Source organism: Sander lucioperca, chromosome 8, assembly GCF_008315115.2.
Source record: "Sander lucioperca isolate FBNREF2018 chromosome 8, SLUC_FBN_1.2, whole genome shotgun sequence".
NCBI classification, from domain to species: Eukaryota; Metazoa; Chordata; class Actinopteri; order Perciformes; family Percidae; genus Sander; species Sander lucioperca.
The window spans coordinates 9854086-9878311 of NC_050180.1; the positions used below are offsets into that span (position 1 = coordinate 9854086).

General features: G+C 41.9%; 1 protein-coding gene across 2 annotated transcripts in view; it reads left to right on the top strand.

Moving 5' to 3' along the window:
• The window catches only part of ptpn4a (protein tyrosine phosphatase non-receptor type 4a), an 84805-nt gene that overhangs the window by 19026 nt on the left and 41553 nt on the right, over positions 1-24226 (top strand). For both annotated transcript variants that reach the window (XR_004898020.1, XM_031281681.2), the window contains exon 2: positions 16814-16968. Coding sequence is in view for 1 of the 2 variants with exons in the window: in XM_031281681.2 (XP_031137541.1) it covers positions 16831-16968 (138 nt within the window). In the remaining variant the exon portion in view is untranslated. The remainder of the gene's footprint in view (positions 1-16813; positions 16969-24226) is intronic.

The following is a 24226-nucleotide window of genomic DNA, read 5'->3' on the forward strand; positions in this document are numbered from 1 at the left end:
GTATAAGCTTGAACAATTGAGATGCAAAAGACCCGAGATCAGCTCTCCCGCACACGTGAATATGTATGCACAGTGCTTGTGCGTATGTGTGTGTTTGTTCTTTACGGCGTGTGCGGTGTAAAGGGAGCTGTTACACTCCAATGATGAGAGGCTGATTAACTTACTGCTTATTGATCCTGCACTCTGTTAAAGACACACTTGCTGAGAGTGGCGCTTAAAGAATTGATACCATCCAGATAGATCTTTTATCTGAAGAATAACACCATGTTCTAAGGTCTAAATACGTGTTACTAGAAATAAATACAGATTTGGTTACAAACATTATTGTTTCTGTCAGCTGTAGTCCTCAGCCGTGTAGGGGGGGGGGGGGTGTGCTTGGTGCAGAACACCTGGCCTCCCTGCTGGTGGGGCAGGAATGTGCAGGGTTGAGGTGGATGCAGGTGGAAATTTGCTGCGCACTCAGAACACGACCCCTGTTAACATTTAAAGGTGCCAGCGTCGGCAGGAAAGGAAAAATCAGGGGTATGTGCTGCTTTAATCAAACGTGTGTGTGTGTGTGTGTGTGTGTGTGTCACTGTCCTACCCTGTCCTACCTCTTTCATGTTTCCAATTTGTGTGTTCAGTTTAGCTTTTTCATTTGAAATTCCTTTAATTTTTTTGCCACTACATTGTAGTGGTGGTAGATAATGGCCTATACCTTTTTAAATAAATAAATACATTCTGACAAGCCCAGATATTATTTTATTCTTTTCCAACTAATCCATTAGTCCAGGGGAAGTCTTTTTAAGTTACTTTGCTTTTTCTGTTGCTTGTTGAAACTTAAATTAATTAAAGTAGTATAAAAGCCCTGTAGCAAATGCATCTAGAACAGGGGTCTTCAACGTGTTTTAAGCCAAGGACCCCTCAACTGAAAGAGACATGGAGCAAGGACCCCCTACTACATATATTGTATAAAATTAAGTTGCATAATAAACTGGGCCTACAATAACGTGTAGGGCGGCCTAAAGCCTTTACACATACCTTTTTTAGTGCATAGACTACTAAGCTATTCAAATAGCTTAATAATTGTTGGCATGTTTTTTTTTTTAAAATCATGTTTTAATACATAAATGAGTCCCAGTGAATCCTAAGGATGGCTACCTTAGTGACTACCTTACCTATAGGCCAGTTAGCAGTTGGGATTTATATTTGCTAATAATATTTTAGATTGGATGTTAAGACTTTTTAATTTTTGAACAATAATTTGGAGGCCCCGCCTGCATTGACTCTGAGGAGGAGCCCCTAGGGGTCCCGGACCCCCTGTTGAAGATCCCTGATCTAGAAAGCGTCATGTCTTTATTAAAGCTGTCACCTGTTAAGAGCAGCACACTGCTGCCCGTGGCGTTGGCTACAGGGTTCTTACCTGTTTGGTAGAATACAGCTTTATGACATGATTCAGAGAAATGCCAAAGCAGCAGTCTGTGAGCTATTAATTAAATCAATTATTAAACCAGCTGTTTGATTTAATAGTCCGACTGTTGGTTGAATTCTTCCCAGGACTCAACTTGAACACTAAATGAATTATTTTGGATGTCAAAGTGGGATGTTACATGAAACTGCTGCTGCTGGGCAGAACAACAGGATCTGGTGGTTTACGTCCAGATGGATGTGTGGTAGTGCCTGATAAATGTCTAAATAGCACCACAAAATAAACATCAGTTGAATTTATATTCGTTGTTTTTGTTGTGTTTTGTGTTCACAAATTTACAGAGGAGCAGCTGTTTGCTTGCAGTGTTAGCCGAAAGCAGGAAACCCTAAAAATGTGGGTTTTCTCCATCACTGCTAGCCAGCCGCCACAGTGACATTTGTGCTATATGTAAATTCCAAACCTCAATGGTAAGTCAACCTGTGCGTTTACATGCCCTGAGGACAAACCTGGGTGTGTTTGTGTATGTGTGTTCACTGTGGTTTCTGTGGTGCTTACAGCAGTTATGATCATAATGCTGTTGACGTAATCCGACAGAGGTGTTTACACAAAGGTTTCAACAGGCGGACTGTCTTCTTTCTCCGGTGAATATTAAGATTGAAGTGAGGTACATGCTGAGGAAATATCACATTCCTGGGTGTTTTCATAAGCACACAACATGTTTAGTTTGCGAATGTCTTACTCTGTTTTGGATCATTTCAAAGAATTATTTGAAACTTTAAGAAAACTGTAGTTTCCACAGACTTTGCCATTCTTTTACTGTGCGCTGAATGCTGTCGTCTTGTCGATTGAGAACCACAAAACTGTAAATTCTCTCATGCAAACCATCTAATGAAATACCCTCAGCTATTTGAGCTATTGTAGTTGCCAGGGGCTTATGTTTTTGTGGAAGTCCCATTGCTCAGAGGAATGTGCTTCTAGCCAGAGGCTGTTTCACCAGAAGAAGTTATATAGAGAGGGAGGGTGGGTGCAGTCGCCTCTCCCCCAACGTGTCCACCTGTAGCTCCATTTGTAACCACTTTCTGTACAGTGGTAAATCATGTTGGAAAAGTGTGTAAATGTAACTATTGCCACTTCTTAGAATATCCAGAACAGTGTTTTACTTGTGTGCATTTCTCCTATACAAAGACCAAGCAACCATTGTTTTGTACCTTTCTTTCTTCCAGCATGGTGACAAATAGGCTAGTAATTCAAAAACATTCTGCTCTTAAAAACTGTGACTAAAAGAACGGATGCTATGAAGTAAGGGTGTCACCGAAATTAAGTCACAATCTTGAATTTAAAAAAATGGAATCGTCGATGCTGCCACGCCCCCATGTCGCGTCCGGTCGGCTTGCCAAGCGGAAAAAAAACATAGAAAAAAAACACACGTGTAGTCCGTAGACTGTATATAAAATGGACCAACAGATCCTGTTGCTCTGGACGGAGACCAGTGAAGGATATTAGAAGCACTTTTCCGGTGATGGCTGAGCGTTACTGAGCAGCCTCCAACTGAGAGAGACGACGTAAATGTGACGTGAGCAACCTGTCTGAAAGTTGGAAGTCTTCTGGTAGCTGTGCCAAGAGAAATCTCAATCATTCAGAATATTGAAGAGACGGAGAGCGTAGGTATATGTAAGGAGATAACCTAGGCACAGGCTAATTATTGATCACTAAAATGCTAGTTAACATTAGGGCTGTCCTCGACTAAAGAAATTCTTAGTCGACTAACACATATGTGATTTTGTCGATTAATCGATTAGTTGATGTAATCGACAGAGCTGTGCTCTTTGAGAGGTGATTAAGACTAGAAAAGCACAATATAAATGTAGTTAATGAACCATCTGAAAAACTGAGTTTCTCCACAATTAATCCTGCAAAAGCACCACTTTAAATCTTGTGCTTACCAGAAATGTGCTCATAAGTTTCTTGGAAATGAGTAATTAAACATGAATAAGCATAAAAAATGACTCATCAACTAAAGAAATCTTAGTCGACTAAGACCAAAACGACCGATTAGTTGACTAATCGACTAAGAGGTGGCAGCCCTAGTTAACATTAGTAATTAAACTTAAACAGCTAATGTGAGTCAAAACTGAACGTCAGCTTCTCCTGTACTACGGTAATTCCTCTACTATGCAACAGTAAGTCGCGTGGTTATGACACAATCGCCTATTTTTACAAAAACGTCTGCTACGGAGCCATATCGGGAGATACAAGGTAATGGAGCCTTTTATACATTTTTTTTTTTTTTTTTTTTTAGAAATAAACAATGGACAAATAGAGTCTTTAAACGCTTCAGATGTAAAGTTATTCTCTGTCAAAGTGGCGTCAAAATGAATGGCAGTCAATGGGATGCTAACGGGGGGGTGAGTGCTTGTTAGCATCAAAATGGCGCCATAGGAGCTACGCGCTGTGAGGCTTACCCCCTTGGTGTAGCCTGCTCAAGGTAGCTCATTTCCTGATTGATTCTACCACCACTCCAGTGGAGGCGCTAATGAGCTAGATTACTACACACAACGGAGCATACACCGATCACACTCAGCTTGAGCAAAGTGCTGCCGGGCACGAATAAGGTAAAAAAAAAAAAAAAAGAGTCGGTTCATTCTCCCGGTTCAGTGACACTACTCGGGTTAATTAACCGGCTCTTCGGTCAGTTCGTCAACACTAGTGCTGCGAGTCAGTCAACCTCCTGTAACTTAGCTAGAGCCAGTCAAAAGATAGCATGGCAATTGCAGATGCTGGAGACCCATGGACAGAACTTGAACCCCCTCCTCTTTCACTGAAGTCGCCGGTGTGGAAGTATTTTGGATTTCCAGTGAGTTATGTTGACGACGTTCGCGTTGTCGACAAAAAAGCCACAGTCTGCAAGCTCTGCTATGTGCGTATACCATATTCCACTGGCAGCACGACTAACACGGCAGTTAATCTGTGTGGTACTATGACACCCCTACTAGGAAGCTGTGTCAGGGAAAAATAAATATTTGTGTGCCTTTTTATTTGGCTCCTTGGCAGGAAATGCATGTGAGCAAGGTCTAGAGGGAAGGAGATAGAGGTGGGCAACTCATGAAGATCAGGAAAGGTAGAAAATGAAGAGATGCTTGTATAGGGATTATAGGGATGAGGGGACACAACAAGAAGGGGGAAGCAAGGTGATTAGAGAAATCTAGCTAAGAAGCAGCTGTAAAGGAGAAGAAAAGTGCAAGGAGACGTATAGAAGATCAGATGGGAGTGGAGTATAGTAGAACATAGAAGGTAATGAGGGCAAGGGGGTAGGAGAGGTACTGTAGATGTGGATTTATTATGATTGTGAGAGGACAGGTGTGACAGATACATCTAGAGCAGCAACTAACGATTATTTACATTGTTGATTCTTCTGTTTATTTTCTTGTTTTAATCGAGTAGTTGTTTGGGAAAGTGTCGATCAGTGTTTCCCAAAGCCCAACATGATGTCCTCAAATGTCTCTTCTTTTGTCCACAACTCAAAGATATGCACTTTACTGTCACAGAGGAGAGAAGAAACTATAAAATATTCACGTTTAAGAAGAGGATTTTTTGTTTATAAAAAATGACTCGAACCGATTTATAGATTATGACAATAGTTGCCGATTAATTTAATAATTAACTTTGCAGCTTTAGATACATCTAGATGAGTGCAGTAGTGACATTGACCAGAATGAGCTGAAAAGAGCTATGTTGAAAACGCCTGTCTCTCCATTATCGGTTTATTATATGGTTAGGGTGAGGTTAAGGGTTAAGGTTAGGCATTTAGTTGTCATGGTTAGGGTAAGGGGCTAGGGAATGCATTATGTCAATGAGGGGTCCCCACAAAGATAGTGCCACAAATGTGTGTGTGTGTGTGTGTAAAGTAAATGGCTTCTCCCTGGCACTGATGACTATAATTTGCATAATGGCATAAATACAGACAGGAGGAGAGGGAAAAACAAGGGAATAGGAAAGCCGTTAGCAGTAGGGCTTCTCTCACGTTGTGGTCCAGTCAAAATTAGATCTGACACCCGTTTTTTAAATCCTTGAATTTCAGAAAATCAGCACACACTGGTTGGCTCAAAAAGGTGCGTGATTGTACTGGACTGTTTTATTCAAAGGCAGCTATCCTTTTACATCTCTGGTTTTGCCGACTTCTTTCACAAGAGACATGCTGCCTTGTCAAACACAGGTGTAACTGCTGTTAATGTTGTTAGTTCCACCTGTGTTTTTTCTGCTATGAAAAAGTTAAAGGTTCTGATGATAACAAAGTCATGGTTATGAGTGAAAATAAACATGCCGTTCATTTTTCTTACTGCTATATTTCCTCTAATAAAGGGGAAAATATCCTTGTTTTCACACTTGTTTTCATAAGTAAAATAAAGTGCATTTCTTTCTTTTAACATGATAGAAACAGTTTGGAAACCACTGAAATAACATATGTTGTAATCCATATTGCCTACCTTTTTAAAAAATGGACTTACCTGGTTTGACCCTTGTGGCATTCACTTGGATAATGTTTACTTGCATATTTCACTTGCAGTGGCATTGGCCCTCTGTAAATAAATACCACAGAAAACCTAGTGGATCAATCCGGGTGTAAGCAAAATAAGAATCTTAAGAGCTAATAAAGGTAATCCAAGCTTTTAGCTTCACTAGCAAATACATGAACAGTCACACAAGTTAAGGATTTAGGTTTTTTATGATACAGTAAGTAATTGAGAAGGTGGCTCGGTTGGAAAAGTTGTGCTACAGGTAAACATGACAATTTAAATGAAAAAAAACAAACATTTATATCTTTCATTCCGGTCTTGTACAAACTGTTCAGAAAAATGCAAATAACGTCATTGAGACTTTATTTTCTTAATCCATTTTGAGTTACTAGCATTACAAAACATTATTCTTGAAATTGATAGTAACCTAATATCAGGGCTAGATAATGCCATTACTTAAAAATAAAAACCTACAACAGCAGCAGCAGTTAACTAACAACTGCAACAAAAAGACATGTATAAAGTTGCATAGTTCTAAGAGGACAGACGTCACAGTCAGAAGCTGTAGTTTCACACAGGACATTCTGACTGGCTGTCTCACTGACGCAACTTTCTTGTCTCATTTTGCAAAACGGAACAAATGCACAAACCCAGTTTTCATTGTAAACACACATAGTTTTGTTTCCATTTTGTCACCGAAAAGTCGTTTCTTTTTGCAGTCAGAAATTGTTGCCAAAGTGACTTTCAGATTAAGTATCAATAATCAAGCACCACCTAGCGTGCAGTGGTGGTGATTGTGGCCGGGAGGTCGTCGGTTCAATCCCCAGACCGACAGGATACAGATATCTGGGTGGGGAAAGTGAAAAGAGCAGTGCTTGTCCCTCCCTCATTACCACCACTGAGGTGCCCTTGAGCAAGGCCCTTAACCTCCAGCGGCTCCAGTGGAGCTGCTCAGTGGCCAGCAGATCAGACTGGGGTTGTACTGGGCAGCTTCCAGGTATGAATGTGTGCAACTGTGCGAATGTGATCAGGGTGTTCCTGCAAAAGAGAGGCTTCCTCTCAGTGAACCTTCCCTGAATAATTAAAGGTAAAAATAAAGAAATGAAAGTATCAGTGTACACATCTACAAGCCAACGTTGAGGTATAGGCCTGTTATGTGTTGCTCAGCTATAGTCTGCTGCTTTAGTGCAATGTATTGTCTGCTCAGCTCTTTCTACCTTATAACATCATTGTTTTCTCATTTATACTGTTTTGCTGTATTTTGTTCGCATTGTATTATTTTCAGTTCTGTTCTACTCTACGATATTCTTCTCTATTGTATAATTTTTTTTTTTTTTATTCTACTCAATTCTATTCTCAACGTTCTATCATTTTCTGCTCCGCTGTGTTGATTTTCAGTTTTGCTCTGCTAAGCTGGACAGGGCAGCCACCCTCCCCTGAGATAAGCCTCCGGAACTCCGGAAGCACGCTACCATTATTGCTTCCTGTAGTCAGCAGAGCTTACAAACAGCCAGGAGTGTGCGTGCGTGCGTGCGTGCGTGTGTGTGTGTGTGTGTGTGTGTGTGTGTGTCTTGACCCTAAAGCTTCCCTCAGTGGTGGGCTCCTCTGGCTCTCCTAGCTTATTGCAAACACAGACGGTCCTGGAGCCTTCCCGTCTGTACACAGGAATACACATTAACACGCACATGCATACAAACAGTAACACACATGTTACCAAACTTCAAAATCAGGTTGCGAATAGCTCCACTGAATCGCAATACATACTTGCATACACAAACACAGAAACACGCTAATAAACTAGCTTAGTATAGTATAATAGGGCTGCAACTAACAATTATTTTCATAGTCGATTAATCTGTCGATTATTTTCTCGATAATCGATTAGTTGTTTGATCTATAAAAATGTCAAAACATGGTGAAAAATGTGGATCAGTGTTTCCCAAAGCCTAAGAGGACGTCCTCAAATGTCTTGTTTTGTCTAAAACTCAAAGATATTCAGTTTACTGTCACAGAGGAGAGAAGAAACTAGAAGATATTCATTTAACAAGCTGGAATCAGAGAAATCAGATTTTTTTTTAATAAAAAAATGACTCAAACGATTAATCCATTATCAAAATAGTTGGCGATTAATTTAATAGTTGACAACTAATCGATTAATCGATTCATTGTTGCACCTCTATAATAAACGTTATCTGAACATTACCTGCTGAACTATGATTCTCCCCATATTTCTTATTTTAGTTAAAGTTACACAACAGGCAACGTCCTCTCCCAGTTTGATTATGGCGTGATTAATGAACTTTATTTGCCCCGTACATTTCTAGTCATAGCCCCAATTTCTTCAAAAGTCGCTCCCCTTTCTGTTGTATTGCTTTAAAACAATCGATATAAGAGGCTTGCAGTTAGGAATCCCAAAGGAATGATACATCACCGCTCCAGTGTTTCATAAAGCAGAAACTAGGCCACAGACGAACAGGTGGTCAATTACAGATGTGTGTGTGTGTGTGTGTGTGTGTGTTGGTGTGTGTATGTAGACAGCTTGTGACTGCTCTTGAGTTTTTATTATAAAGCCCTAATAGAAATGTCTCTCTTTCTGCGTACGATATTTAAAAAGGATGAAAACGCGCACAATTACACATAATGTACTGTATATGTCTGCATTGGCATGACATGACACAGACTCAAACCTGACCTGACCCAATGTTAGATTTTAGTAATTCTGTCTTCAAAAACAAAGAGGTATTAGGAACTAGGAAGGCCGGTATCTGGTCTAACCCTGGAAGAAGAAAAACAGACTTCCTGTTCCAGTTCTGTCTTTCCTTTGTACCCACACATCCCCTTTCTACCTGTCCCTTTTTAGACCCCTACACACGCACTCATTGAACTTCGCCTACTTCTCGCCATCCTTTCCCTCCCAATGTTTGGTGTCGCACCCCTTTCCCCCCCCCCTCCACCTACCATCCTCCTTCCACTCCCACATAAGACCACCCCCCATGATCCCTTTAATTCTACTTATTTTATGTAGGGCAACAACAGTAGCAGACAGTGTTGTTTCGCGTGTGTGTGTGTGTGTGTGTGTGTGTGACTGACAGATTCAAACAAAGCATTTCAAATGTGTCTGTGTGGGGGAGGTGGGGGGTGCCAAGGAAGTTGTAGCTTGAAGAATGTGGGCAGTGAATGACCCCTGACCTCCTTTAGGGATAGCCATATGTGGCCCTGGCGGATGGTAAAGTCATACAGTGCAGCTTGTAACCTGATTGCTAAAGTCTCTTAGAAGAAAAGAGGTTTTAGAGATTTTTTTTTTACTTTTTAAGAAAATTCAGATTTTATGTCAATGTTGCAGTCAAAATGTTTGTCTTGGTCTACAGCCAAACCAGCACGTGCATAAAAAAGCAGTCAGATGCAATAAAAAGGGTTGTGGGGTAAGAGGATTTTGCAGGAGGACAACCTCACAGTTCCATCACTGTGAAACTGAAGGTGTACAGAATATATATGCCATATATCCCAAACACAATTGACATTAGAGTTACTCTAAACTAGCATCGCAACGGTCCATTAGAGCTACTTTCCGAGCTACTTCTTGCCTCAAGTTTAAATTACTGCACATCAATTAAAGGTGCCGTAGGTAGGACTGGGAAGATCCAGGACTTAGCCAAAAAATTTGAACATCGACAACTTCTCAGTCCCTCCCCCCTTTCCGCTAAAGCCCAAAACGGTCTCCTAAGCCCCTCCCTCCACAAGGGAGAATGAATGCGTGTGCATAAGCAGTGATTGACATGCAGTTAGACACACCCCCCTGGCCCTGATTGGTGCATCTGAACAGGGAGCGGTGGATTTTTGCACATCCCACTACAGGCTGTGTGTGGTGCCAGAGGACCTGGATTTTTTTTTAAATTACCTGCTTCATGTAGTTCTACTGGAACATAGGGTCAGTTTCAGCAAATATGACAGCAAGTTAGTTTTATAAGGCTTATCTACTGCACCTTTAGTGGTTTAGAAAGTGTGGCTCAAGTTTTACAAAGAGCCAGCGTAAATAAGTAAATCATTTGTACTGATTATTATGAGAGAGATATTCAATTTCTCATTTTAGTCTCAAATTCATCACAATTCAGAGTTGCAAACGTCTGCAAACCTCTGCTTGAACTTCACTGAACCCTTATGGAATACGCCTCTATAAGTGCATAAATGAAAAGCCTGAGTCAGCCTGCCCGACTGCATTGATTAGAAAAACTAGACCGTCCAATTAAGTTCTCAACTGCTTGCAGCCCTTTATTTTTCATTTCAACGTAATAAAAACTTCAACAGGGAAAAGTAAAGCAGTAACATTCACGTATCTGTCATTAGCTGAAGCAACAACACAAAAGAGCCAGAGACAACCCACATTAGCGTTCTAGCGTCAATCAACAAGCAAGTTGAGTTTGCTGCCGGCTTACCAACAAGCCTAGGCTGTTTTGACAAACATCAAATATCACAATACATCTTTATATACTGTATATCTTACAGAAAACCTTAATATATAACAATATTTGTCATTAGTGCTTTCAAAAGATGCTTGTATCCAGGATTTTGTTTGAACCTCTGTATTTAAAGTCACATACAGAGGTGTTATTGGGGGGAGGGGGGGGGTTGTGATAAATGGTTGCACACTACAGAGATGATCCAGTACTGCATGTGGTCTTTAAATAGTCTTCAGCTGGATGGCAGAAAAATGTTAGGACAGGAAGAGAGCAGGGAAGGCAAGGCTGCCTGTGTCCTAGTGTCAGACATCATCATCATCTGTGTATCCTGTAGCTGTTCCACAGTGGGAGCCAGTGATAGAAGAGCTTCCCTTCCTTCCTTCCTTCTTTCTGCAAGACTTCAGTTCAGTTCAATTTTATTTATATAGCACGTTTAAAAACAACCATAGTTGACCAAAGTGCTTAACAAGCTCAAAAAACCCAAAATGATAATATACACAAACAATACACAATACACAATACAAAATAACCAAGAAGGACAAGGTGTCAAAGCTCAACTTGAAAAGCAATGGGTCTTAAAGGTCCTATGACATGCTGCTCTTTGAATGCTTTTATATAGACCGTAGTGGTCCCCTAATACTGTATCTGAAGTCTCTTTTTATATAGACCTTAGTGGTCCTCTAATACTGTATCTGAAGTCTCTTTCCCGAAATTCAGACTTGGTGCAGAATTACAGCCACTAGAGCCAGTCCCACAATGAGCTTTCCTTAGGATGTGCCATTTCTGTGTCTGTAGCTTTAAATGCTATTGAGGAGGAGAGAGGGGGGGCAAGGTGGAGGGTGGGGGTGTGGCCTTGACCAACTGCCATGCATCGCTTGTTTGCAAGCCATGATGTCTCTCTCTTTCTCATGGGTGGGCCAAATTCTCTGGGCGGGCAAAGCAGAGAAAGGGGAGGTAACCTTTCTCCTTATGACCTCATAAGGGGAAGATTCCAGATCGGCCCATCTGAGCTTTCATTTTCTCAAAGGCAGAGCAGGATACCCAGGGCTCGGTTTACACCTATCACCATTTCTAGCCACTGGGGGACCATAGGCAGGCTGGGGGAACTCACATTAATGTTAAAAAACCTCATAAAGTGACATTTTCATGCCATGAGACCTAAGCAAGGACTTGAGTGTTTCAACGGTCCGAGATGTTCTTATATGAATAGGTAAACTATTCCAGTTTTCTTTTCCACTGCAAAGGCTCGGTCACCTTTATTTTTTAACCTGGATCTGGGCACACCGAGGAGCATCTGATTGGAAGGCCTCAGTGCTTTGTGACTTGATCTCTGTGCTCCTCTCCGCTTGTCTCGCTGGTCCATTCGCTCTGTTTTCTAGGCTGAGGTTGTTGCGGTTGGCATCAGTGTGCATGTGCAGTATGCCTGTTTGCCTGTGTGCTTGCATGCATTTGTGGCTGTGTGTGTGTGTGTGTGTGTGTGTGTGTGTGTGTGTTTCTGTTGGCAGTCAGACAACTTGACTTACCAGAATGACCTACAGCATGACTATCAACACGCCTGGTTGTTTATTACCTGCTAGCTGTCACCACTTCCTGTAATGCAGCTCAGTAGCATCTCTTTGTTAGAGCCTCTCTGCCAGATAAATGCCTGCATCTTTCAAACTCCACGCCCCCAGTTTGTTACACAAGCCAGGGGTTCTCCTAGGAAATTGTTAGTGGAGGTGGTAAAGCACTGAGTAAGTCCTGAGCTGACTCAGACGGATGCATCACGTGTTGTGATCAGTTCAGTTACAAAATGACAACATCAACTATCATTTCAATCATCAGCTATCTGTGATGTGTGATGTAACACCTCTGCTCTTTTCCTGGGAAGGCTAATACTGGATTCCATAACAGTGTGAGAATTTCTTCTGACGTTAGTCGGGGAAGAGTTCATTTCAGGAGAGATGCGGCAGTGTGTGAAAACGCGGAAAAAAACGTGTGGTCCCCAAGCACAAACTGAGATTACTTTTTGATCAGTCCTTCCAGAAAGAGTTTTTTTGTGATTGTTGCGGGCAAAAATCCTTGATTATGCGGCACGTTTTCTTGGAAAATGCGATGGAATATGCGGGATATTTATGCAATTTTATGTGATGAAATTGCGGAAACTTGCAAAAATTGCGGGAACTTGCAAAAACTGCGGTTTCATCATGGCTTCATCAAGGGGTTTGCAGCTTTTCGATGATGTTCACGTCACTTCATAACGTTCCCATGGCAACAGGGGAAAATGGTTGCTCTTGTGTGAAGTAAACGCAACATTTTTCAACTTTCTGCTAAGATATGTGAATCATGCAAGCCCCGCATATTTTGCGCGAAAATCTGCAATTTATGCGACAATTTATGCGGCAAAAGTGCGGCGTATTTGAAAAAATGCGGCCCCCGCATAAATATGCAGACTTTGGCTGATTATGTATTGAATTATGCGATCGGATAATCGCATTTTTCTGGAGGGACTGTTTGATATAGAGCCACAGATGACATGATAGAACCGCTTTCAGAAGCTAAGAAGTATTCCCCTTAGTCATAAAACGTATCTTGATGTGTAACACCGGTTGAGTGCTCCTTTTTAAAAATATGTTAATAACACGTTCATGTTTAACAATTATGAATATTAATCTTACAGAAAGATATTTTCTAAGATACACAAATATCCATGATGGATGTCTCGTGTTTCCCTCACATCATATGACCCTGCTTTAGAAGTGTAGGACTGTTTCTGTACTTTCTGTACTTGAGATTCCCCCTTCATATTGTGTTTTGTGAGAATAACGGGCTTAAGATGCAATCACACAACATATACAATACATTGTTTACTGTGCATATTAAAACCAGGTGTTAAAGACGTAAGTAGAGCTTGAGTGTCTGGAGGTGACAAGGCGGCGGGCTGTTAGTGGCGGCCTCAACTATGCATTTGTATGTGCGTGTGTGTGTTCCCAGTGTGCACACCATCTGCCAGTGGCCATTGGGGTTTGTGCTGATGTGTAGTGACATGCAGCTCAGACGCACAGGGGGCCCTCCATATATGCCATACACACACACACACACACACACACACACACACACACACACACACACACACATACACATATACACACACACACACACACATACACATATACACACACACACACACAAATCGCTCACACAGAGCCATCGTTACAAATACAGCAGCTCTTGATGACGGGGCCATGACCCTCGTGGGGTTATGTCTCCTGTCAAGACAGATCACCAAAGGGTAAAAACAAAAACAGGAGGCAGACAGGAAGGGCACAAATCCCACTGCAGTGGCATATGTTACCCAACAAAAAAAGGAGAAATGAAAACACTGCTGTAACTACTCAAAATCAGAAAGAGCTTGCTGGAACGTGAAACTAGCTTAGCGCATACACGTGGCCGCTCAGATCAGAACATGTTGGCCAGTGTTAATTGTAACGTAATCAAATAGCAGAAAGTAGCTGTTGAGGTCAAATACGACACTAAATATAAGACAATGTGCATGCAAGACAACAGCAAATTGTGATTGCTCGCCTAAATGTAACTGTACATAAATTATTCCAAAGGAATCGTGGTGACATTTAGCAAAGTACGCTCATTCGCTTTCTTGCTGAGAGTTAGATGAGATATCTCTCTCATCTCTGCACGCTACATAGAAATAGCCAGCAGTAGGGTTGGGCATCGTTTGGATTTTAACAATTCTGATTCCGAGTCTTCCTTTCGATTCCGGTCCTTATCGATTCTTGATTCCGATTCTTTGAGGGGTGGAGTTGAAACGGGTCACATGCCTATTTTCACAAATAAGAGGAAAGTTGTATTTTGATTCCGTGGTGGTTTGCAGTTTTACAGGGCTTTTTCAATGTAAAATAAAGCCCCACTAGAGCTTACTGTGCTCCAAGGCTGCAACACAACAAACGCCTGGCCGCTTCGGAAACCAAAACTTGCGCTTATTAAATTGGGAAGCAGTGATCGGATTTGAAACCAAATCCTCTAAATGATTCCAAACGATTCCAATAAAGAAACGATTCCACTGGAATCGTAATTTTTGAAACGATTCCAAGTAGGAATCGGTTCTCGATGCCCAATCCTAGCCAGCAGCCTGTTAGCTTAGCAATAAGACTGGAAACAAGAGGACACAGCTAGCCTGACAAAACCTGCCACCTCTAAAGCTCACAAATGAACAGGTGATGTCCCGTTTCTTTAATCCATACAAAGAAATGACGTGTAAAAACAACACAACATGGCGTTAGGGTGGGTAGGCCTGTCACGATAACAAATTTAGCTGGACGATAAATTGTCCCAGAAATGATTGCGATAAACGATAATATTGTCGTTCCGAGACCATTTTCATCTAATATAATGATAATGGAATAATAATGCAGGTACACCTTTTCAAAGATCAATACACTTTTATTTCTAAAGAATATTTAACACTGGAACTGGAAGACATTTTAAATATCCACAATATGTCTTTGATCTCCTGTAGTATGTCGTCTTTCACGCTGTTGTACAGTTGTGGAATTGCCGTTTGTGACACGTATGTTCTCCCAGGCAATTCGTACTGGCTGTCAAATGTTTGCAGCATTGCTTGAGTGTGTGTTTGTGCGATAGACTACAGTTTCTACTTTAACAATTATTCATTAAACACTAAATATTACATTTAAATAATATATAATTAATAAATTATATCTATCTATGTGGCTATCTGCCACATGGCGAGTAAATGTTTGTATCAAAATAGTTGTAGTAGTCTGCTGTCTGCAGGTCGGAGCTTCGCGGGGACAGGCCGACACCCACACACACCCATACACACCCACACACACCCACACCCACCCACACCCACACACCCACCCACACATACAGAAACACTGGCGCACACACAAAAACTGGCGCGCACACCAGACGCCAGCCACCACATCACTTCTGTTCACTGATAGCTATCGTTTACCTCAGGCTAATTAATTAGCTAGTAAGTGGCGATTTCTGGCAGCCAGCCTTCCAAAAGAAAGCACAATGAAATTAAATAACCGATCATTAACCGTTGACTGACAAGCAGGTAACAGAGTCTCAGTTCACCGTCTGGGAGCCTCTGACACACTTTCCGCACTATCGCGTATAACGCGTATCCGGGGACAGCTGTAGGCTTGTACCGGTGTTGATGTTCTGTGCATTGTCGGACACATGCAGCCACTTTCCTGAAACCGCTTGCGAGACTGACAAGTCCACGGCGGCGTGTATGTCCGAGCCTGTCGCCAGGAGTCCCGCCTCCCCCCACACAAAGACCATGCGACTGACAAGAGGGTTCACTCCTCGTTACGCTAAGGAACCGAGAGTGGTCCTCCAGTCTCTTTGAGAGAGAGAGAGAGAGAGAGAGAGAGAGAGAGAGAGAGAGAGAGAAAAACATGCTTATGCTGCAGAGGGAAGATATACTGCAAAGTATATCTTCCCTCTCTCATTTTTTATCTGTGTTAACTTGGACTCAAGCCACATGCGACCAGTTTGCAATCTACGGAGACGAGGAAAGCAGTCAGACGTGGCCTCTGTAATAAGGGGCTTTGGTGTGTTGTAAATGTAGCAGCTTCAGATCAAATTATTGTTATTTTGTCCCACTAAGAAGCAGACAGGGCACCCTCAGCCACTGTTTGCACTGCCATCATTTACCAACAATCACTTGAGCCACTCCAGACCGACGAAATCATCAAATTATTGAGTATTAAGTATTGATCCCATTCCTTCTGAGGTAGATGAAAGTCACACGTGTGAAGTCGCGATTAGAATGCAGTGAAAATTGAAATAGTTCAAATTTCATACATGCTACGTCTCAAACAAGGCAGCTGAAAGGAAGAGATATCCTGATTGTTAGTTTCGCAACATTCCCTTTTTTTTTTGACGATCAAACAGAGTCACACTTTGGCATAATGATACGTGCAGGATTGCAAACATTTGAAGCTCTTTTTGCCAAGTTATTTTTTTTCTCATTTCATTTGGTTTTATAGTAGCTTGTGAGTGATTTAGTGCTCGCCTGCTGTATAGTTTCCACATCCCCGGGTAGGGAATCTGCTGCTTTCCTACTCATTGACATTCTTTTCTCATGAAGCAGTCAGTCTTTGCTTATTCGCCGCGCTTGTACAGGCTTGCCTTGCTGTTCTGTCTTCGCTAAGGTAGCGGGGAGAAAAATACATGATGTTGAACTGTACATTGGCTTATTCTGTTTTTTTCTTGGAGATGGATTGAGGGGTCTTTCGTACTTTAGCACACCTAAGTTGTCATAAAGCATGTGTACATTACAAGCATTGATATAATGATACTTCATTTCTTTTCCTGTCCGACTCTTTTTGCGGTTTCACCTCTAGTTTCTCTCACTCATCATTGTCTCCTCTCTGCTCTGTGTTTGGTTGTTGCAGACCCTGGTAGGAGCGTGATGAGCGCGCGCTTCCACTTGCCTGCTGGCAGATCCTACAATGTCCGGGCGACGGAGGTGGAGCGAGACAGACAGCACACACAGGTTGTGTGCAGCGTACTGCTGCTGGACAACACTGTCCAGACGTTCAAAGTCTGCGTAAGTACCGCTCTCCCTGGTCTACGAGTGTCTTGCTTTAGATTTTAATAAAAGATATGGCAACTTAGAGAAAACACTTGTTACCTCCGGCACACACTGTAGGTTTGACATAAGAATGGATGTATTCAAACTGTGAAGCGCACCTCCCTAGGGGTGCGCTGTGCGGAGGGTGAGACGCGAGGCATCAAAATGAATTCTCCTTTCTTGGAGTCTTAACTCCGTCAAACCTGAACACACAGACATGACACACACATTGTTATATTCAGTGGGCCTCCCTGAGATTATCATTATCTCTGATGTCGATCAGAAATGAACCGTAGAATAAAGATGCTCCTTATTACTCCAGAACTTGCTTAAGAATCAATGTTTTCTTCAGTATCAAAGTAATCCAGTTATCTGCACATCCATGGCTACATTGCTAATTCACATACTTTCAATGATGTCAATTTACCAAAATGTAAACAAATATATAGGCAGAAAAAACCCCAACATGGCTTATGTTGTAACTAACCGTATCTAACTGACACCAAGGCAACATTATACCTCCTGTCTACATCCCCCACAGCCCCCAAATGATCCCCAAGTAAATCTTTTCTGGGGGGGGGGGGGGGGAGAGAGAGAGAAACCCATTGATTTACTTCAACCTGGCTGATGAAAACAAATCAACTTCAGAATTTTTGTGATACAAAAAAACCAATACAGGGATATTTACTATTAAGTCATCAAGTGGGTGTACATTAACTCAAGCACCCCCTCTCCACCCCCAAAGAAAAACAAGAAATGAGAGCACCAATTCTGTGCCCCCTCCTCCCTCTCACAACCCTCCACTTGTGCCGTTACTGTAAATTTCCCCACCTCGAATTAAATTTCCCCACCTCGAATTAATTTGAGAGTTGGTGGGAAAGCATCCCACACTGTATTTTTTTTTCTGTTATATTGTGAACGATGCCCATTTTCAAAATTGATACATGTTATTCCTATGGTCTGAGTCCAAAAATATTAGTAAACATTAAACATCTCTAAACATCTCAAAATAAACTCAAAATAAACTCAAAATAAAAGAGATTTACTTCCCTGGTTTCTGGCTTCATTTATATTAATTGAACTTTCCTAGGCCATGGAAATGACAAGGTGGTGTTCCCCTTTTAATGGTTAAAATGTCTTTTTCTCACACTTTTTCTTCTTTTGTGTGTGTGTGTGTGTGTGTGAGTGTGGTATGTTTTACCCAAAGCCAGGTGACAAGTTGGCTTGTGACTGTCGTCTGTCACTTCATGCGATAACACATTTCCTTTTTCCCTTTCTCTGTCATTGTGTGAGATTGTGTCAGACTTCTGACAGTATGAGAAGGGAAATTCCCTTTGTGCGTCAGAAAATACAATTCTTGTAATAACATCCCCTCTGACAGATTACATCCTGTTGGTGTTACAGGGTGTGACTGGGAGTGCATGTGAACATGTATATGCATGCATATGCATCTAGAAAAATACACAAATGCACATTATTACTTCAGAGTGGTTACGTAACAACATTTTTCTTGTGGAGCAGATCATGAGATAAAAAAAAACATGTTAGTTTTTGAGGTTTTGTCACAAGCTAGCTTGAAGCATGGATGTATTATAAGAACTGGGTACAGCGCATGAGGCGGAGCCCCGGTCATTCCTATGAGAACCGCTTAGTGCCGCATAAAGCCACCATGGAGCATAAACTGCGTATAAAATAGAGCCATAAAGCCGGCGCACTAGAGACCTCTGCGGCTGGTGTTTGGTGTTTTAAGCCCCCAACATCGTCTTCTAGGCAGCACTGCCTGGAAGGCACTAGGATTAGGCAATGGTTAGGGTTAGGTGCCTTGAAGTCGACGGTCGCAGCGCTGCCTTGAAGTCGACGTTGGGGGCTTAAAACACCATTGAGCTCTGCGGCTACTTCCAGCTTAGCGCTCCTCTAACTTGAAGGATAAAATGATTTAATCATGCAGCTCTTCTAGACTTCCCAAATGTTATCGGACCGAATGGATCAAATTCTGATTGTGAAACGAGTCATTATGATGGGTTGTGACGGTCAAAAAAATGTATCCAGTGATGTACAGACATCTCTTTTGCCATGCAAGTATATGGGAAAAAGTCTTTTTGGTGACGGGCCCGGGGTAATTTCACTGTTTCAATCTTCAATTTGCCTCAAAGCACGGTGCTCTTGTAGCTGGAATATCTTTCTCACTTCCTGACACTAGTCTATATCCTTTGCGTTCTACTTCCGGGATTGCTCCGGTGCTGCAGGAAATTCCACCAGATGCATGTATTTTCCGTTTCCTTACGCCTTCTTTGTGTTTGAATTTTAAATCCGGTGGATTTATGAGGACTATTGTTGACTGCTCCTCAGATCTAGACTATCTGTCCAATCTGAGTTTTCTCTCGCATGACTATTTTGCAGCGGCTCTGTGCGAAGTTTACCACCGCCCATGATGATTCTGATTGGCTTAAAGAAATGCCATTAAACCACAGCACATTTTCCTTCCATCCCCGAATGCTACGTGGAGTAGCCAGACCCTCCTCCAGCGCGCTTTGGAGGCGGGTCTGGCAAAGCGACACTAACCCACCTAAAGGACCGAGATACTCATTCTGCGCGTGAACCGTAAAACAAATTTGGAAGAATTCACAGTGATTCAACCAAAAGGCCAGTGAACTTCAATTTGCATCATACATCGTGATCTCTTCACAGATGGGTAATCAGGATTATGTCTTCAGCCATTATTGTGGATCACTATCTTACACAGTCTCTCTCCATTTTCTTTCTTTACAGTTCTCCCTGCACATTTCTCTCCCTCTCTGCTTCCTGCTCTTGATCTTTCTCCCCCCCCCCTTCCATTCCCCCTTCCCTGCGTCTTGCTGAAGAATGACTCGGTCTCTGTCAGTTTCTCTGTCAGTGTCATTGATCAGACCCTTGCAGCCGCAGTAACTTCCTGGAAAGGCAAGCCATCCTGAGAGCAACAGTACTTCTATTGATCCTCTCCCTGGCCGACTGGCCTTGATTCTAGCCAAAAAATCCAGAAGCAGTCACTTATTGTCATGGGAACCGGCGCGCTCCTGGGCCTGGGGGGAGCGGGGGGGCGGGCGTGGCGTGCACACGAGAGCTTGTCTGTACTGATGATCTTATAGATGGGAATTCTTTGGCTGACACCATAGCAGTATGCAGCAGAATCTGCTGTAAAGAGTAAAGTGACATGCAGCAGTAACCATAGTAACCACTACACACAGCACACAAACATGTGGCTGTCTGTAAGAGCAAGAGCAATCAAGTAGCTCTCATAATGAGCAAGTAAGACAAAGATAAATAATCCTGAAAAACGGCTGTAACCCCTGGGCGAAATACAAATACAAGTCAATTTTTAGATACCGGACTTTGAGGAATATAAAGATAATTTTCTACAAAACAAGGCACTGTGGTAAGTGATGATAAATGACAAGCATCATCTCAAAAGTTCAAGCTTTACAGTCATGTGAAATCTTCTCCAGCACAACATTCCAGAAGCTAGCTGGATATGTGTCCACTCCATAGATTACTTTAATTTAACCACGTTTATTTCACTTTCCCTTTAGCTGACCAATGACCCATCATCCCAGACACTTATTCCTTTAGTACAGTCTTAATATAAAACCTTTCAACAGTTAGCGTGCCATCTCTCAGACTGGGTGAGCCAAAATATAGACTGCAGCTGCTCTGTGTGTTTTTGTAAAATTATTGCATTTTAAGTATGTTAGAATCTAACACATACTGTAATTAAAGTGAAAACGGAGAATGGCTCAAGAGGTTTGTGTTTGTGCTGTGGGATGGGTGTGGCGTGGGAGGATTTTGCTTGCTTAGCTCCTTCTCTATAATATCAGAATACAGTATACTAAATGTGTGCTACTTCAGTTATTTCCTCGTACATTTTTGTATCCATAAATATATGTCGGCTGATGTTTTTGTAGATAAAGTCTGAAGAGAGGAAGAGGGTCTTTTGATTAAATCGTTTGATCTTCGTCAGCAGATGGAGTTTGCCCAGTTGTTGTGGATCATCAATCATTTAATCTTGTGACATGATTGAAAGCTCCAGAAACGGCTACTAAACGGATCTTGGAGTGAGATGGTTTTCCCTCAGCCGCCGTTTTCCATGAACCTTGTTCTGATAAACCGATCAAGCCTCTTGTCACAAATATCAGTACGCTAGCTAGGATGTGAGTGTAGATTAGATAGTAATATTCAGCAGCCTTGAAAATGCTGATAACAGTTTTTTGGGCCATGATTGTCAGATTCAGCTCCATCACAACTATGGCATGTAACCTAACTGTGTGACACAAGTGGTGTTGCCTTTACTTAGAAGTGTCAAAGTATATAGTATAACCTGTAAATGTCCAGAATCCAGTCTATTCAAAAGGATTCATATTTATTTAAATGTCTGTGTATGTAGGCTGATATTTAGACTATAGTTAGTTACGTTTCTCTTCAAGTCACTGTCCTTGTTTGTCAGTTTCCTACAGATGTGTGTGTGTGTGTGTGTGTGTGTGTGTGTGTGTGTGAGACAGAGAGAGAGAGAGAGGTAGATGTGAATGACTCCTCCTTCACGTAGTTCTCTTCCTGTCTGGACAAGCTGCCTCACGCATTCCTGAATTTCCATCATTGTTTAGCACAAACACGTACATGCAGCACATTCAGCTGTATCCCGTGGATGGAAAGAAGTAAGGAGGGAAATAAATGTGTCACATTTTGCGCCTTTTGTTAAATCTGAAAAAACACTAGGGGGCTTTTCCCTCGAACGCCACTTTGGACTTCAGGTCCGTCCAGTGCGATTGATGTTTGGGGCTCTTTTCCCCCTCTAACACGTTAAATAATTCCTCAGGGTGAAAAACTTATCAGAGCATCTCTCTCCCACTTTCTTTCTCTCTCTCTCTCTCTCTCTCTCTCTCTCAGCCAGTCTCTTGTGCTCTGATTGCGCTCTATCACCACTTCTCCCTCTTCTCTCCTCACTCTCACGCACACAGACAGTATTCCAGTCAGTGGTGCTGCTGGACTGATGAAGATCAACACAAAGAGCGTTTGTCTCGCACAACCGCATCGTCAATCACTCCTTTTCTCGCTTTCCCTGCTCGCTCTTCTTCTTCTTCTTCTTCTTCTTCTTCTTCTTCTTCTTGTCTCTCTGTGTGTCTCTATGACTCTCTGTCTTCCTCTTACCATCTCTGTCACCAGTTGTTCTCCCTATCTCTCTGTCTTTTTCTTTGTTGCTCTCTCCTGTAGTATGTGTTCTGTAACTCTGTCTATCTTTGCTCTTTGTGACCGTCTCTTTCTCTCACTGAGTAGGTAGCCTGCAAACTATCTACAGTGTAGAGTTTGCCGCCGTTATTTGTTGCGGTAAACAGTGTGTGTGTGAGTGGACATGCTTGCCTGTGTGCATGTTCAGTTTTAACAATGTATTGCTGTTTGCTCATGCGCTGGCGGCGATCGCACATTTGACTCGCATGCTTTTAGAAAACCAGAAGAGGCTGACACACACACACACACACACACACACACACACACACACACACACACACACACACACACACACACACACACACACACACACAGTGTGGCGATGGGTTTCCTGGGAGCACAGTATAAAAAATGCACAGAGGGCTCCCACATCCAGCTTGAAAGGCTGCTTCATACAAAGGGTGAAGCAGTGGACACACACACAGTCTCTCAGTCATATCTCTGAATAGCCTGACATGGGAAAACATCATATTGGAGGCTTAGATGTTTTTTCACTTCCTCATTTTGTCTGTTTGACCCCAGTCGGCTGATTGAATCATTACATTTCAGTTACTTTGTAAATCCAACAGCCTGTAAATGATGAGGCCAGTTTGCATCTGCATAAACTGTGTGGTATTTTGTCACATAACAAAGCTAGTCAGATGTGTTCTGTCCACACACACACAACTATTTTCTGATGTCTTTCCAACAGCTTTTATTTTCTGAAAGCTGATCCCAAATTGAAAAGCTTGGTTGGTTGGGTTTGACACCATTTATAAAAAAAAAAATTTAAAAAAATAAAAATAATAAAATAATAAAAAAATAAAAATCGCCGGACAATCTGACAACAGAGATCTCACCGTGACAGTCAAATGTGAGTGTGTGTGTGTGTGTGTGTGTCTCTTCCCATTGGGACCTCATATGGAGTTACACACTTACACACTCCCTCTCTTCCTCCCTCCTCTCAAAGTGGCGGCAGGATCAGGTGTGAGTTTCTGCTCCACTTGTGGTCCCTCAGTTTATCCTCTCACCCTTCCTACTCCCTCATGATACGATGTGATATTAATGATCGGTTTCATAAATCATTCCTCACCTCTTTTTCAGTCTTTCATCCCTCTCTCCCTTTTGTCACTCTTCTGTCCTGCTTTTCTCAGCGGCTCTGGGAAATTCCTTCTTATTTTTCTTTTTTCTTTTTCTTTTTTTTTACAACCCCGGTGTTTGCTAAGCTGCTGTTCCTACTATTATGACATTTTACCCATTGGTTCCATTGCAATGATACAACAACAAACATATTTGTTTAAAAAAAAAAAAAAGGAAATTAAACCGCAATATACATTATAGTCATTCGTGCCAGTGTAAGACTGCTTGCACACTTTAATGTTGTGAGGCCCAGCTATTAAGATTGTGAAGAGGAAAAGATGTTCCCTTTTTAAAGCATGTAGACCTTCATTTTGCCTCTTGTTTGATCACAGCAAAGGGTTATTTCATAAACAGTCCTTGTAAGTTAACAAGTAAATAACATGCATCATTGAGCGCTTCCTGTCCAAAACCTTTAAAAGTGGAACTTATAGATTTGAAGTTACTTAACCATGTTAAAGCACATTGTCATTGATTTACTTGAATACAAATACCTCCCTGAACTCTGTCTCTCGCTTCCTCTTTCCATGTCCCTCTTTTATGCAAGCCTGACCACAGACAGACGGTGATTTCACTGTTCTTTCTTTGCTCTTTTACCATGGTGCTCTGGTTTGTTTCAGAGCCAAGTGTTCCTCAGTAGTACACTTCTGACTCTTCTGCATCTGTTGCCTTGTAATCTCATGGTAGTTTTCACCAAACGGTTGCCCACACAATCATGTCTGTTTTTTATTCAGTTCAATTCAAAAGACTATTTGTTACCCGGGGCGCTTGATCACTGATCCGTTTCCGGTTTGTTAACGGCATCAAAAAGGGAAATTGTTGTGAAAATTCAACAATGAATCTTCACTTCTGAGCAGCTGTT